This window comes from Triturus cristatus, chromosome 9, assembly GCF_964204655.1.
Source record: "Triturus cristatus chromosome 9, aTriCri1.1, whole genome shotgun sequence".
In the NCBI taxonomy this organism is placed as follows: Eukaryota; Metazoa; Chordata; class Amphibia; order Caudata; family Salamandridae; genus Triturus; species Triturus cristatus.
Genome location: NC_140592.1, coordinates 55,356,734 through 55,373,090, shown reverse-complemented (window position 1 = coordinate 55,373,090; position 16,357 = coordinate 55,356,734). Strand labels below are relative to the sequence as shown.

General features: G+C 43.8%; 2 protein-coding genes across 3 annotated transcripts; both read right to left on the bottom strand.

The window, feature by feature from the left end:
• Positions 1–374: 374 nt before the first annotated feature.
• On the bottom strand, positions 375–5,735 carry LOC146797389 (uncharacterized). Its single transcript, XM_085627597.1, has 3 exons — positions 4,931–5,735; positions 2,112–2,249; positions 375–1,849 (listed from the first exon to the last, which is right to left on the bottom strand). Exons 1-3 carry the CDS (start codon positions 5,733–5,735, stop codon positions 375–377), a joined length of 2,418 nt encoding a protein of 805 aa, XP_085483723.1.
• A 2,458-nt stretch (positions 5,736–8,193) lies between these two features.
• LOC146797388 (uncharacterized) lies at positions 8,194–10,323 on the bottom strand. 2 transcript variants are annotated; one of them, XM_085624389.1, is made up of 2 exons: positions 9,603–10,323; positions 8,194–9,486 (listed from the first exon to the last, which is right to left on the bottom strand). In XM_085624389.1, exons 1-2 carry the CDS (start codon positions 10,251–10,253, stop codon positions 8,836–8,838), a joined length of 1,302 nt encoding a protein of 433 aa, XP_085480515.1. In that variant the 5' UTR covers positions 10,254–10,323; the 3' UTR covers positions 8,194–8,835. The 2 variants fall into 2 exon arrangements, with proteins under 2 accessions (XP_085480515.1, XP_085480516.1); XM_085624390.1 differs by having other exon boundaries at positions 8,194–8,775; positions 9,603–10,289.
• Between the last annotated feature and the right edge of the window lie 6,034 nt (positions 10,324–16,357).

Here is a 16,357-nt window from a genome sequence, read left to right as displayed (position 1 = left end):
TCTAATAGAATCTATGAGATGAAGATTGACAAAACGAAATTCTTCATAAAATTCTATAGCTCTAAATTTTTTGATAACTCTTTGATATTGTCGCACGCTTTCTAAAAACACCGGCGCAGGGTTGTTACTGATGCTAGAATTATCGCAAGCGACAGCTGTTCTCTGAGGTGTTTGCTCTAACTGCGTGGGGCTCGGTGGTAAATACCCATTGTTGCTTTGAATATTACGGCGTATATTTCTCAAATGGTTTTTGGCTCTTTTTAGGTTTTTGGCTAACCGATTTCTGACTACTTTAGCGGCTAACCATTTCTCTTTACGTTTGGCGACTGTAGTTTCAGACCTTCTCGGCGACCTATGCTCTTTGGGGGTCATTATCAGTTTCCCGAGTCGAGACTCAAGGAATCAAGGTTGGCTTGGGCATCTGCTAAAATAGATGCGAGTGAAGTCTGAGTATTTTGGATCACGTCCTCTACTGCTAGTTTGACATCTGTTATGCCGCCGATATGTCCGGAAGCTTCCTGTACACGTAGAACATTAAAAACGGATGAACTGACGGGTGCAGAGTTCAAGCCTAATCCTTCTAGGGTATTTATTAGGGGAAAAATGGCGTAAATTGCCTGAAGTACAGCCGCGTCGCTGGGGAGTGAAGCTTTAACAGCAGCAGCAGCAGCAGCCCCACTGCGGGGGTCAAGTGGTGTCTTTATCTCAACGTTAAGTGATTTTTTGACACTTAGGACGTCATCTATGGCGCGTGAGGAGACAGAGGACTCTAGCTGATTTTGAGCAGTTACTAAAGCAGCTGAAAGTGATTTCTCTAAATTTTGCTGTATAAGTACGATGCCTGCTTTGATGCGTTCAATGGCTTGTATCTGAGCTACTGTATCACGATTACTTAAAGCAAAAATAATAGCTTCGCAGAGAGGTGCTGTGTTCAGAGTGCTTCCCCTAAGGTTTGTTATTAAAGGTAAAATATCGTGGAATGCTGATGTTGCTGCGGTAATGTTTAGGGGTGGTGTGGGGTTATGTCTAGGAGCTTGTAGCGCCGCGGCGGACGCCCCGTTTGCTGCAGCACTGTGGGCAATTTCAGTCTTTAAATTATGGTGAATAGCACCTGGTGCGACCCTTACTGGGGGGATGGTGATGGCTGGTCCTCCTCCTATTGTAACATCTGTGTGACACCCCCCTTGTGAGCGTGGGTTCTTGGAGCATTCGCTGTGTACAGCTGGTCCTGCTTTTGATCTGTTTTGTTGAACGGGTACATTCGCGTTTTCCCCCCAACAGTCATCATCGTCAAGCAGCGAAATTATTTCTTGTTCATCGGGGGGAATAATGGCGTTTGCTGGTTGCGCATGCAAGTTCTTTGATGGTTGAGAGTGAGACTTGGGGGTAGGAGTAGGTGGGGGGTGCACTAATACCGGAGTATCGCTGCAAGGGTGCGTTGTGACACCTAGAATCTGTTCTGAATTTCGGCTGGGGAGAACGCAACCAGGGGTAGGCGTGTTTGAATTCGAAACCTGGAAGGTCTGTAGAGTAGCAGAATTGTTATCATTAGCATTCGCTTTCCTATTGCGCTTTTGATCACCCTTTTCTTTACAGCCAGAGTGTCTCTTTCTCAAACCGCCACCATTTACAGACACCGGTGGAAACTCATGCAATGCAGGCCCCCCAACAGTACTCCCCCCAAAACCACCCTGCAATGTTTGTGGTGGCCCTCGCCGCCTCGCTTCTTTACGCTTCTGACCTTTGCTTTTCAGATCGTCAGGCGGCAACCTTGAACTCCTTTGTACAACCGGTTGTTGTGTATTTGATTGCTGCACGTGTTGGATGGAGATTGCATCATCAGTTTTATCTAAGTAAGAGCAAAAAACACAATTTTAATTCAAGCAATGAACAGTCGGAAGAGTCCTCAATAGTCATCAGTGCTACAACTAGACTGAGAGTGGCAGCGCAAGCTCGCTGGTGGCAGCACACACACACACACAAACACACACACACAAACACACACACACACACACACACACACACACTCACACACACACGCACAAGCACGCGCACATCAGCATGGTCTATGATAGAACATACTACCAGTAGAAAAGAGAATTAATTCTTACCAGCATGCGCGCTGAAGCCGCAAATTTGACTGGCTGCGATAGGATTAGGGCCTTCAAGCGCAGTGTCGAATAAAAGTGCGTCTGCCGCCTCGGCCACTTCCTGCGAAGACAAAAATGCAAACAGCTGTAACACATTTCCTATATCGGTTTAAATTAAATTACTTGAAAGCACCGCTATACGTATTTACAAGCTCATGCAAACAAAAGCACACACACACACACACACACACACACACACACACACACACACACGACCGCAGAAATAGACCCAGACCTTAGTTGTCAAATTATTTGCTTTTCAAGCCGCAGCTCAACCCCGGCTCGCTGGCCCCAGGCTATATAGTGACATTATTTAAGACCTCGGGCGCTATTAAATCATGATCTGTAAAGCAAGGAGGCGGACTAGTCCTTGACTTAAAAACACGGATCAATGAGCAGATAGTCTTTGAGGTAAGAGCATGTGCAAAATCTAAACACGCCGAGTATCATGTCATATTTCCTATTGCTTAAAATGCCAGCTGTTGTAACATTACTAAAAACCTTTTGACAGAGGAGCGAAAGACTTAATTAGAACCACATGCTAGAACATTTCAGACGGGGTCCGGCAAAAAAACCAAACACACACACACACACACACACACACACACACACACACACACACACACACACGCTTTTTTTTATGCATCTTTCACGGTTCCTGACTAGCAGTTACAGTTAATTCAAAACACCCCGAGTTTCACCTAATTTTATCTATTGCTTAAAACCTTTTGACAGAGGAGCGAAAGACTTAATTAGAACCACATGTTAGAACATTGCCCGGGACTTCGGTCTAATTCGTCTTAGTGTGACAGTCTGAGCCGGAAAAAAAGCTTACATCCCTGATAAAAAAGCATTTAACCTTTGAGAGATGACGCTAATAGAAGCGCAACTTCAAAAAGAGCTAGAGGATTATATAAAAAACATAAAACAATCTTCTTACCAACAATTCTTGGTCCTCAGACATGTTCATAAATGGAAACGGTGCTCAGTCATCAGGTGGTGAAATCTTTCAGGGGCTTCAGCTTTTCAAGCGACCGATGTGGTGGGAGAATGAAGGTGTCACCAGCGCCGTTGGTTGGAGCGTCGTAGCTTTCCTGAGAGCTCCAGCCTGAATGTTCTTGCAGACCTCACGTTTTATACCCAAAACCCGACAGTTTCCCGCCACAATTCACAACGGTACAATCCACTAAGCATTTCAGGTTGAATATAAACAGCTGCGCGTTAACGTGGCAGCTAGTTGCTGAAAAAAAGTCAGACTGCCAAGTAAAGTTAGGCCCCCCTTTTTTTTTTATTCATATTTTTTGCAAACCTCGACCGGACACTAGGCACCATATGCGTACAATAACCTGTCTAAGCATTTCAGGATGAATATAACAGCTGTGCATTAACGTGGCAGCTAGGTGCTGAAAAAAAGTCAGACCGCCACGTAAAGTTAGGCCCCCTTTTTTTTTATTCATTCATTTTTTTTTGCAAACCTCGACCGGACACTAGGCACCATATGCGTACAATAGCCTGTCTAAGCATTTCAGGATGAATATAACAGCTGTGCATTAACGTGGCAGCTAGGTGCTGAAAAAAGTCAGACCGACACGTAAAGTTAAGGGCTTTTTTCATGCAATTTATTTAGATACATTTTATATCACAGAGTAAAAATGTTCGGTACAAATATGATTTTAAAAGTCCAATGAGAGCGTAAAATAGACCTTGTGGATGTCTGCTAGTTATCATAAACACTGTAAACATGCATATTATCAGTGAATGAAATACAATTTTGCATCGGTCTGTTATTTACACGGCCTCTTTTCAATCTGCGTAATTGCCTCAACACAAACCTTGTTACTAGAGCATCATTTGCCTTCAAATCAGCTGAATACATTTTTAAAATGCTTTCAAAGTCTACACCACGGCATCTATGAAATAAATAAAACAAACAATGTGCCCCGCAGGTAAATGATACATCATCCTGAATCTGGTTTTCATGAAATGTTATTAGACCTGAAGTGTTTCTTTTTAAAAATTGCCATATGGTATTGGGGTACAGATAACTGTTTGGTGGCACGCCATAGGAGTCAAAAAACTCAGAGTCCTTTTCCGTTAGAAATATTGCTAACCAGTGTCGACCCCTTTGATCTTTACCGTCTGTATTAACTATTAAATGAAGCGGTCGCTGGCGATTACCCAGATACATTGGTAGAGTGTCAGCTGCGAATACACCTAAAAATGAATGTTTTGCCGTCTCGTCTTTGGCGAGAAAACGTTCCAGTTGCCACGTATTCATCACATATAGTCGATTAGCACCTCTCGCCTATGGTTAATCTGTATAACATTCTGAAAGACAGCGTAAATCAGAAGGTTTATAGTAGACGGTAGAGCGGCGCTAAAACGGAGCTCCAGACGTACATTGCCTGATTTTTGTATCGAAAAATGGCCGCCACCCACGTCGTTGTCAGGGCATAGATCGAAAGCCAGCATAGAATAGCCTTTCGAATACTCTACACGATCCACAAAGAAGGGTCGGTCTGATGCGTACTTCCCAGCAACTTGCAGCACACCCAAATATTCTCTAGCCACACCCCCAGTTCCAAATGACGGCGTGTATGGTTTTGCCGGTATAGCTTGGCCGTCTACGGAGAGGCTGCTGTGAGATATATTATAATGCTTGAAATTAAAGGGGTTTCTGCCATATTCACCGCTAAATGCTGCGTTATCGACCAGCGCTACTATTACAGTTCTTGGCAAAAATCCGAAAAAAATATTCTCAGTATTCGATAGTAGCGCACCGGCTGGGATGCTGAACACTTTGAGCTCCACTCTTTCGATGGGGTACTTGGCATTACTGGTTAACAGAGTCTCGGCGTGAGCTAAACGCACCACCGGGCTCACTTTGACACGTTTCACAAATAGTGACGCCGCTAAGATATGCACTTTGTAATTTTCTGCGTCGCCGCTCATTAAGCAAAAAGTGTCTTTATTTCGAATCAGTTTAATCTTCACATCTAGACCGTTAAGCATTAATTTGTCTTGGAAAAATAAATCGCAGTGTAATTGCCCAATCAGTTCCACTTTACGACTTCGGGCTGTAAAGCTAGCTCTGCTCTTAAATCCCGCGTTAGCACCGGTTAAAGTCGTGTCCTCGTGCTCTCCAGCGGTGTCTCTGTAGAAGAGACCTGCAGAAAGTTGGCGTTTTAAAGTGGGGTCCCCATAATTAAGTACCGTTTCGAGATAAGCCCTGTATGGATACGTGTTGTTTGACTGGCTGATGAGCCGGTCGCCGAGGCTCACATCCAGTTGGTTAAAAAGTGAGGCTATGGGGTATGGAGAAAACGCCACTCGGGCTGCGGCGTCCAAATCGGATCCGTCTGCGTTAGTAATTTTGCACGACAGATAAATCAGGGTAGCTGAAAGGTCCAGGTAGTCATCCGACCGAGCTATGAAGAACTCTAAGGGGGCTGTGTCTGACAGGGCTGAAAGTGGCGGTACTTCGACATATAGAGAACTTTCAATGCTGGTTTGCGTTGGTGGTACTTGGAATAGGTCCAACTCTGACTTTGTGCATTCCTGGGAACCGCAAGGGACGGAGGCCATGGTCCGATTTAAAATATGTTGCCCTTAGAGACTCGTTTTTTTCCGTGTCTTCTCCGGGTCTTAAGCGAACTCTTTTGAGCCGGTCGCCGGCGCTTCACAACGCTTTGAAGGAACGCGGGCGGCCCCCTTAGTGATACACCCCTTTTTCTCTTCCTTCCTCTTTCGAGATAGATTAAACCTGAGCCTTCTTGACCCGTTTTGGTAAACTTTTTCATCACCGCCCCCGAAACGTGCCCTGCGACGTCTCGGGCAATATTTGCTGCAGCGGTTTTCACGTGCGGTTTTACCAACTGGAACCCTCTTCTTAAAAGCGGTACTGCTTTTCTGAAAAGGCTTCTGAATATACCGCCAACACCCGCCCCGTACATAATAGGTGCCCCGTGGAACCCCGGGAGGCCTGAGCCGGCTTGTGCTCTATAGTAATCCCTATAGAGCGACGCGTCGCCGTAATTTTCAGGTAAAATCATTATTCTAGTACACTTCACCACGTCGCGGCCTGAAATGAAGCTTCGCTATGACTTTACCCACTTTAAATCTTATATTAGTGTTCAAATCGTCCTTCAGTTCCAAAGTTATTGTGTGAAAATGTTTTTTGCTGATCGGTACATAATCTCTTTTGGTGTAAATGATGTTTATCATGCTATTATTCTTGCCTGTGATTTCCACGCACCGGAGGAGAGGCACGTAGCTATCCCCCACTCTCTGATGCTCTATCACGTCGCAGTATACAAACATCATATAAAATCCGCCGTGTACATCCGTGTAGGCTTTCCCCGCTGATGAAGAGTGGTGAACGTTAGGCGTCAGCCCCAACACTCTCCCCAGTTTTTCACGCACCAAAATACCGTAGTCTTGAGCATTCCTCAACTGCACTTTTCGAAGTCGTGGTTCATACGTTAATCTAAGGTCAACAAGTTCCGATATGTTACCAATGGATTTATTCATTACTTCTACAATGTCTCGTATGTTGTCATAGTGCCCCGGCGGGAAAGAAAGTTCGTGGGCGCTTTCCTTCTTGCGTACCACCGTAAATCTAACATCCTCTGTTTCAAAAGTGTCCCACGTGTGCGGGTACTGAATTTCTGTTAGGGCCACCTCCCAATCTCCTTGTAGATGAATAGGTTTTGCTAGTTTCACCGTAAAATTTGAAATTTTGTTATTAGGGAAAGTGTCCAAAGACGCGTTACTCGGGAGCGTCAGATAAAAAGGTCCGACCTCCATGGCGCTTCCGCGGTACCTAAATGCCTATATCCGCTGTTGTAGACTTTGTATATCCTTTAATTCACTCTCAGAGACCCAACTATTAAATTTATCAGGCCATCCCCGCCATTTAACTAGGCACTGTCTTTGTGCCCCGTGCCCCTTCTTTGCCAAAACGTTCTCAATACGGTACACACGATCTTGATCCTGTTTTATTTTTTGCAGCTCTTCTTTGTAAAAACACCCTTCGACCTCCTCCCCAGCATAGTCTTTTAAGTTAAAAACTGTAACGCCTGAATGCTTGGAAATCTTGTCTATCACAAAGATCTCATCTGTAAAAGTCTGCTCATACCCCTTTTGAAATACCCCCTTGCATCTAGATACCCTAACATGATCACCTTTTTTGAGAGTGTTTTTTGAAACAGGGTTGTTGGTGAACACGGACCCGTACACAGTTCTCCAAATTTTCAACTCATTTTGCGGGGATACTTCTACAGGGGACGTCTTAATGGTTCTATGATAGCTATGATTGTAACTTTCAATAAAATCTTGTAAACGATCTATATAACGAAATGTGTTGTACGCTGTAAAATACCGCCAAATTCGTGCCTTGAGAGTTCTGTTGAATCTTTCTACAATCGCCGCCTTCACTTCGTTGTTTGTAACAAAATGTTTTACACCATACTTGTTCAGCAGAGCTTTTAGCGTCTTGTTTTCAAACTCTTTTCCTCTATCTGTTTGTAACTTTTTAGGAATTCTCCCGCTGCTGAAAATGTAATCAAAGGCTTTTGTGACCGAGCTCCCCGATTTTTCCTTCAGGCCAACGGCGAATGCATACTTTGACAGTACGTCTATCACCGTTAATATAAATTTTACACCATCATTAACCGCGGCATGTTCACGGACGTCTAGAAGGTCCGCTTGCCATTGATGATTTAAGCCGCTGACTATCACACGCCGTCTTTGAAAGCGCTTTCTCGACCCCTTATGTAGCGTGTAGGCATCTTCGCCCGATAACCAGTCGCGTACCTGTGTTCTTTTAACACCGTCGTTGTGGATTTTGCTCTCCTTGTACAAGGCTTCTACACCGCCAAAACTACCAACTTTCGAGGGGTTGTAATAAACTCTTTTGAAAAGCTTCTGCATCGTAGCGCTTCTTGAACTAAAATACCGCAACCCCTACTCCCGCCCCCCTATTCTATTAATTCACTTTTGTTTTATTATTTTTCTTTATCAAATAATCAGAACTAGAAGCCGGTTTATTTTACAATAGTAGATTATTTAATAACACACGAATTAAACAGTGTATGATTTAAACTGGTAATATAGGAATGTACAGCGCTATAAACGATAATAACGATAAAAACATAGATATTTAACACAATGCTCTCAAAAACTCGTGACGTAGAATCAATATTTGGATTTTGCTAGCTATGAACGGTACCAGTCTTCTTACATCCTCCCCACGCCCCTTCAAGAAGGCTCGACAAAACAAATCAGATATTGTATTCATGAAATTGAAAAACTGTTTCTTATTCAGAGTAGTTCCTAGGGTGCAAAATGTCCGCCTGATATAATTGTCGATGCAATCTTCGAGCACGTCGTCAGCGCCCAAGAAGATTTTGCTCTTTTCAACGTCGTAAAAGCCTCTAGGTTTCTGACCCAGTTCTTTTTCAAGCTCTTCGATGATTTCACATCGCTTGTTACGACATAGCGCGGTCGGGCGAAACACTGGTTTGGGGTACGCCATCTTTGCTCTGATCAGAAAATAAAAAGCGTCTTCCAGGCATCTAACGCTCGGTCGCACGCCGATCTCAACCATGTGTCGAAACACACTTTCCTGCAACGGAAAAACACACATACATAATAGTAGCAATCGCGAAGATCATCATGTTTTCATTTACTCTACATTAAGAAATGTCATGTTCCTCGGTTTTAAACTCCTGTAAAGATACTTGATCTTAAAATATCTACGGTAATTCTTCCTTCTCAAATGCTGTTTCATTATCAAGCGTATGTCTTCATCACCCGCTTCATACATACTTTTCACATGCTCTGATGGGGACTGTACTCTCTTAATATACTTTAAAACATTCGCAATCATCTTACTACAATCTTCGGGTACTGACATTTCTTTCAAGCCATAGACCGCCCCCAACGTCGCCATAATCTTATAGGGGTCCAGCTTGTAACATAGTTTCCGTATCAAACTGTCTTCATATTCATCACCCGTCGTGAGACAGTCGTGATGCAACTGACTCGGGTCGTCAATTTTACAACCTTCGCATTCGTCGTACCACCCCGCCTTTAAGCACAATTTTATGATCGCGGCTATCGCTGTCAAAAGTCCGCGATATCGATCCGTGCTCCAACTTTCACCACGACAAAATTGTACAATTGCGTCTAAGCGCTTACAGCTGCAGTTTTTATGCGTTACGGCAAGTTTTTTCTGTCTTGAGCAGCAGAGACATGAAAAACGTAGCGATGGCTGTGTGACTTCCATAGTCGTGCTAGCGGTTTTGTCGCCTGGGGCTCCTCCTCCTCTCTTTTGCTGATAAAAAGAAAAAAGGGGTTTTTCGACCTCAGCCTTCCTCACAACTACACGCCTCATCATCACACTCTTAAACACCCCAGAGGATTTGCCGAAAAATTGCGGTTCGTACTTACTTTTCGTTTTCCAACTTCGCACTTTTCTGTTTCGTTTACAGATTCTTCTCCGGAATCCATCTCTGTACAGTCGCTGGAGTCCTCGGGTTCAGGCTCTTGCAGGTCAATACCCTCGTCATCTTCACTTGGTTCCGCTCTTCCACCGCCGTCTGTAGCATCGGAGGTATTGCACGCCATTTTAGCAACGCCACCAACCGCCTCTTCGCAGGCTCCGGTCTCGGGCTTTATATTCGGCATAGCCGATGCCTCGACGTCTGTCTCGGGCTTTTTATTCAGCATCGCCGACGACATCTCCGACGTAGTACCCGCAGGCGTTGTTGGCGCGCAATTTTCCTTATCACTATCGTCGAGTTCTGCAGCGTCGTCTGCAGCATTTGCCGCTTCCTTCAGCATCGCTGTTATAGTTTCTCCAAGGGGCCCCGCTTCCACGCTAGAGCAAGACATTCTCAAAGTTGTCTTAAAGCTCGAGCTTTTCTTTGTCGGAAAAAAGCGGGGGTTTCTTAACACACGGTCCTCGGAATGCTGGCTTATATCCTCTGTGAACATACTAGACACGCCCCGCGGTATGTTTGTAGACTCGTATTTCACACTACCCCCACTTCTTAGCAACCCTCCTGCATGCGTGGTCGATTCATACGTTTTTGATTTCATCGCAGTATCATTTTATAAGCCTTGATTCACAAATCCTAACTTATCGTTTTATACGCTTTATGATTTCATCGCCGTATCATTTTATAAGCCTTGATTCACAAATCCTAACTTATCGTTTTATACGCTTTTTGATTTCATCGCCGTATCATTTTATAAGCCATGATTCACAAAATAACGACCTATAAAACAATAAAATGCTATAATCTTATCAATACGTTATAAGGACCGATTAAAACCCCGATTAAAATCAGACTTGGAACGCGTCCAATATAGACACACGGACCAAAGGGGCGTGGTCAAAGGGGCGTGGCCACCTGTCAAAAAATACATGGTGACGAGTAGTATACAACCTATACTACTCCTGTCAGCCAATTGTAGCAAACTGCCAAAAAATCAGCTATAATTTCATGCAAATTTGTAGTGGTAAACATCAGTTTAAGAAGAATGAAAGGAAGGAAGAAAAGACGTTTTGATTAACAAAAAAGAAAAAGATGTTGTACCTTATTCAAATGTAGGGTTTTTGCAAAACGTGGTTGGAAAAATCATAGTGAGAGTCGCATTATGGCAAAGGTCTTAAAAGGATGCAGCCCACGCAGGTCAGTGGGAAATAAGAGCTGGGAGGTGTGTAGCCTGCTTGTAGAAGGGGACAATGCTGTTTTTGTCACTGCTGCTGAACCTTTTCTGACAATTTTGAGAAACAGTTCTTGGTCCCACAACAAGGTGGCATCCCATGGTACGTCACTGCATAGATGCTGGAAATTAGAGGGCGACAGTAGCGGATTTAAGTCTTCATCTTCCAAATCTGAGTCAAAACAAAGTAATCTATTTGGACTGTTCTGGTGGGAATCAAATGTTGCATCAAATCTTATGAGCAGCAAGATCAGTTGTTCTCTTTATCTCCCTTTGAGAGGCGGATCCCTCCTTCTGCTCTCTCTTCCTATTGCAGATCCACTTCAAAAGTCCTTCTTTTTGTGGCTGAGTCTCCATAGATCCCATCTTTTCTGTGATTCTCACTTTAAGCAAAGCTTGTAAGCAGCTGCAAGTAGGTTGAATTTCACTATTAACATCACCTGCAATAGATCAGATCTTATTAATGAAATGTGATAGATGAGAAACTGACAAAGAATCCATCTGGGTGAAGATCAGAAAAGCTGCATAGAGAGAAAGATGGGTGTCATAGATTTTGAAGTACATTATAAAGATCAGATGGGAAATACCATAGAGAGAACTTGCACAGCATCCTAGAAATATAACTGTGGCCATGGTTCAATGAAACAAGTCTGTTGCACCAAGTCCAGCATAACAATCAATTTAAGATTTAAGACATATGTAGCTTTGGATGGGATTTGTTATTACTTAAGGAGAACACTGTTATGAAAATATGACATTATGGGAAGGGATTGGAAGAACAGTGACACACCAGATAGGGAGCAAAGGAGGTGGGCAGCATAGAAATGACTTGTAGTGACAAAAGTCTGACTTCACCACTGAGATCGAACAGGCTGTAGGGGATGGGCATTCTTTAACAGCAAAAGGAATGCACATTGTGCACCTCAAACACTCTCTATATTGTAAAACGCCTCTTGAAGAAGTTAGGCAAAGTCCTGGTCATTTATCATGGGTCTTCATTTCACCCAAATGTTCAAAGAGTGTAAGCAAAACAGGAATCCTTCTAAACAGGATCTCATGAGGCCTTTTGTAAAATAGTAAGAAGGCGTAAAGGTACTAAGCAAGATCCACTCAACATCAGCGACGGCCCGTGTAGGGCGTTTAACCGGGGCGGTGACGTGGGGCAGAGGAGGGGCAGGGTGGGGGGTTGCAAAATGCGGCATACGGCCGATTGCAGGTAAGTTACGAAAAAAAACCCAATAAAACGAATTTTGTTACGCGCGCTGCATCGCATTTGGCGATGCTGCGCGCGCAACGAAATTTGTTTCTTTTTTTTTCGTAACTTACCTGCAATCGGCCATATGCCGCATTTTGCAGCCCCCCACCCTGCCCCTCCTCTGCCCCACGTCACCGCCCCGGTAATACGCCCTACACGGGCCGTCGCTGCTCAACATACAGGAAGCAAGAAGATAGAACTAAAATATAGAAGTTGCAAAGTGCCGTGCACCAGTGGACACCTTCCTCTTATGATACACATTATTGAGTGCATGTTGGAACTACTTCAGTAAAGCACAACACAGAGGCTTAAAATTATATCAATCAATCTATCAATCAATAAGTCAATCAGTATTTGTAAAGCGCACCAATCACTACAGGGGTATCCAGGCACTGCGTGGGGGGAGCTATTCGAACATACAGGTCTTGAGGCCGCTCCTGCATTTGGCGAGGGAGGAGGAGGGTCGGAGTTGGATGGGGAGGTCTTTCCAGGCTGTGGCAGTGAGGTGGGGGAAAGTGTGCCCTCCCGCTCGAGTACAATGGACTCAGGGGACAGTGGCGAGTGCCAGGGAGGCAGACCGCAGGTGTCTGGTGAGGAGGTGGAAGGTCAGAAGGTTATTCAGGTATTCGGGTCCCATGATGCATAAACACTGAAGGTATAAAAGGAATCTTTGCAACTACATGTTAATGAACCTACAAGATAAAACTGAATAAGGGCCAAAGTGCTAATGTAAAGCAATGAGGAAGGATGACTCAATCTTAGAAAATTCCAGATAACAAACAGGATAAATGGTGACGGCTGTATACAAAGTTGCTTATGACACCTTAATATATGGATGGGAAACACTTCTTAGATCCCACTGTGTAGCTTTTTCTCCCCTGCTGCATGGCCGACCCTAGTCTTGCATGGGCTTTGAAAAGACAATCTTCTTTTTTACCCCCTTGTATTACCTTTGGTCGTGCTTGGATCCTTTACCTACCAAATACATCCTTCATGTTATTAAGTCTCTCATTTGTTTCTCCTAGAAATTGATGATCACCTCTCTCCAGGGTAGCTCTACTATAGCAAATTGCAGGGTCTCTGTATGTCTTTAGTGCTGATCTTTGGTGTGAACCCCTAAATGTTCTGCTTCTGCATATACCCCACTTTCAGGATAATTGTATCCAGAGTGCGCTAAATGCATCACTGCTTCTTTTGGAAGCATGCATCACTGGCATAGCTAGAGGTCGAGCGCCTTCCTGCAATCCGCTAAAATGTTATTGGGGTTCGTGACGCCTTTGAATGATCTGTAGATAAACCCAAGACCAAAGTAGCCCATTCTTAGGCCCTTTTCATGAAGCAATCTTCAGTCTCCTATTTGTAAAGTTTTGCAAAATACTCTGTGGAATCTTCGACAGAGAATGCAGCAAAAAACATGTTGAGCTGGATATATAGCAGGAGCTTCAATTCATCGCAGTTCGCACTTTCAAGAAATGATACCCCTGTGTAACAAAGGAGCCGGATTTTCACCTCCTCATGAGAAGCTAATAAGAAAAGCTCCACTTTCCAGTACGGACTTAGGAGGGGGAAGAGATGTATTCTGTCCTTTGATCCGGTGACATCATAGAAGGGACAATGCAAACACTGGATCACTGACACAATATCGAGGTGAACAATATCATTTGACACAAATATTGTGTCAAAAATATCGTTTACCAAAATTGTGTGTCCCTGTACTTATAACAATATGTACAAAAATATCAGAAATAAAATATTAATTCACACTAATATTGTCCAAAACATACAAAAATATCATTTTTTAAATGTATATAGTTTAAAGTAATAAATCGTAAATATTGTAATATATAACTTTAATGTAATGTAAAATAAATACATTCCACTAATATTTAATACTATGGGCCTGATTACGAGTTTGACGGTCTGATCTCCTGCAAACCTTGTCCACTAGTAGACCGCTGCGCCGTTAGTCTTCAGACTGTCGTATTATATGTTTCCATACATATCGATGCCTGTGTGTGCATTTTGACTGCATATGTGTTGTATGCACACACATGCATTATACATGTGGAAAAATACCACTACCCCATTACCAGAGTTTGACCCGTATGTGGGCAGTCCAGGCAATGGGTATAGGCTACGAAACGGACTTATGCTCTGATTATGTCTCGGCTGGACTATGCCAATGCCTTCTTTTCTGGCATTCCGGGCTATCTATTGAAGAAGCTACAGGTGGTCCAGAACACCACAGCCAGACTGCTGTCGGGGCTGTCAGCCAGGGACAGTGTACAGAATCAGCTTCGACTATATCACTGGCTACCGGTAGCAGTCAGAGTGAGATTTAAATTACTGATTATGGCGCATCGCGCTCTCCATGGATGCGGGCCTCTTTACCTACAGAGGCGGGTGTCTTTTTATGCCCCTGCGCGCGCCTTGCGCTCTGCATCTCTACACCTTGCCCAAGTCCCACGCTTCAAGAGCCAGAGGATAGGGGGTGGCTCCTTTTCAGTGAAGGCAACTACTATTTGGAATGCTCTCCCGCTGGCTCTGCGTACTATTCAGGATCCAGTGGCTTTAAAAAAAATCTGAAAACTCATCTTTTTATCTGAAGTCTACTATGGCACCCCACTAGACTCGCGCTGGGACACTCTCGAGTAGCTGTGCGCGCAATAAATTCATTTAACATAACATAACTTACCTGTGGATCACCGCCAACAGGGTTGTATTCATCGGGGTGAAGATGCTGCTGTAAAGGGGGGACCTGGAGAATGGGATTCACGCCGAACACTGATGGGAAGAAGAGGAAAGGGGTGCGTGAGGCAACGCAAATCCTTCCATTCCTCCAACCTGAAGATGACGGTCTGACCGCAGCGGTCTGCTTGTGGGAAAGCTAACTCGTAATACGATGATGATGTTGCGCCTCTGTACCATGCTATGGCAGCTGCTTTCCGCCCACCGCGAACCCGGTGGTCACCAGTGTGCTGGCGGTCTGGATGGTTCAGCAGCGGTCTATACAAAGGCAATCTGACCAACTCGTAATACGTCAGTCGAACAACCGTGCTCGCAGCGGTCGGACCGCGCCACAGGTATTGTGGTCAGTGGACCACCAAACCCATAATCAGACCCAAAATATGAATATATACTTATGTAAACACACACACATATATATATATATACTGTAACTCTATTATTAAAAATATATATTTTACATTATAGTAAAGTTTTTAAGTTAATTTATTACATTTACTACTACAAAAAGCATATATTTGTATGTATACATACATATTTATATTTATCTATCTATAAATATATATTTAAATAAAACATAAAAAAGTATAAAAATTCATAAAATAAATTACCAAATAAATAAAATACAAAAATTTTAAAAAACAAAAAAATACATTTACCAAAAATATTATAAAAATATTTTTTATCAATATTAGGAAAAGTAATGGAGTCTAGGAATATTGGATATACTATCCCCACTCCAGTTTATGCAACTGTAGTGGAAATGTAGCAGGCCTGGGCATAGTGGGCGTAGTGGGGCTATGTGGAGCAGCGCGTAGTGTGGCAAAATCTACGCACACTCGCGCGCTCCGCGTAGCCCCACTACGCGCCACCCGCCCTAATTTTAAAATAATTTAAAGAAGGTTAAAAAAAGTAAAAAACCTCCTTACCTTCAGAGCGGCGTCCCGGGGCTCCCTCTTCTTGCTGACGGTAACTTCTTCATGCAAATGCGCATGCGTGAAGAAGTTACCGTCAGCAAGAAGAGGGAGCCCCGGGACGCCGCGCTGAAGGTAAGGTGGTTTATTTACCTTTAACCTTCTTTAAATTATTTTAAAATTAAGGTGGTCGGGAGGCTGGTGGCGGGCAGCTCTGCTTCGCTACGGTGTGTGCGTAGCGCTGCCTCCTACGCCTACTTCGTAAACGGCGAAGCAGGCAGCGCTACGTGCACTCCGTGGGCGAAGCGGAGCATGACGCCCAGGGTTAAAATGTAGGACTTTGGAGGGGTGACATTTATCATTCCCTCGCCAGTCTAAACAACAGTAAGGTAAGAGGCCGTTTTCGAGGGGTTTGATTTACTATTCCCACTCCAAACAGCACAACAGTAGGGAAAGTGTTAGAGTTCCAAAGAGTTAGATTTACTATTCTCACTCCAAACAGCGCAAAAGAAGGGAAAGTGTTGGACTTCAGAGGATTCAAATTTACTATTCCCACTCCA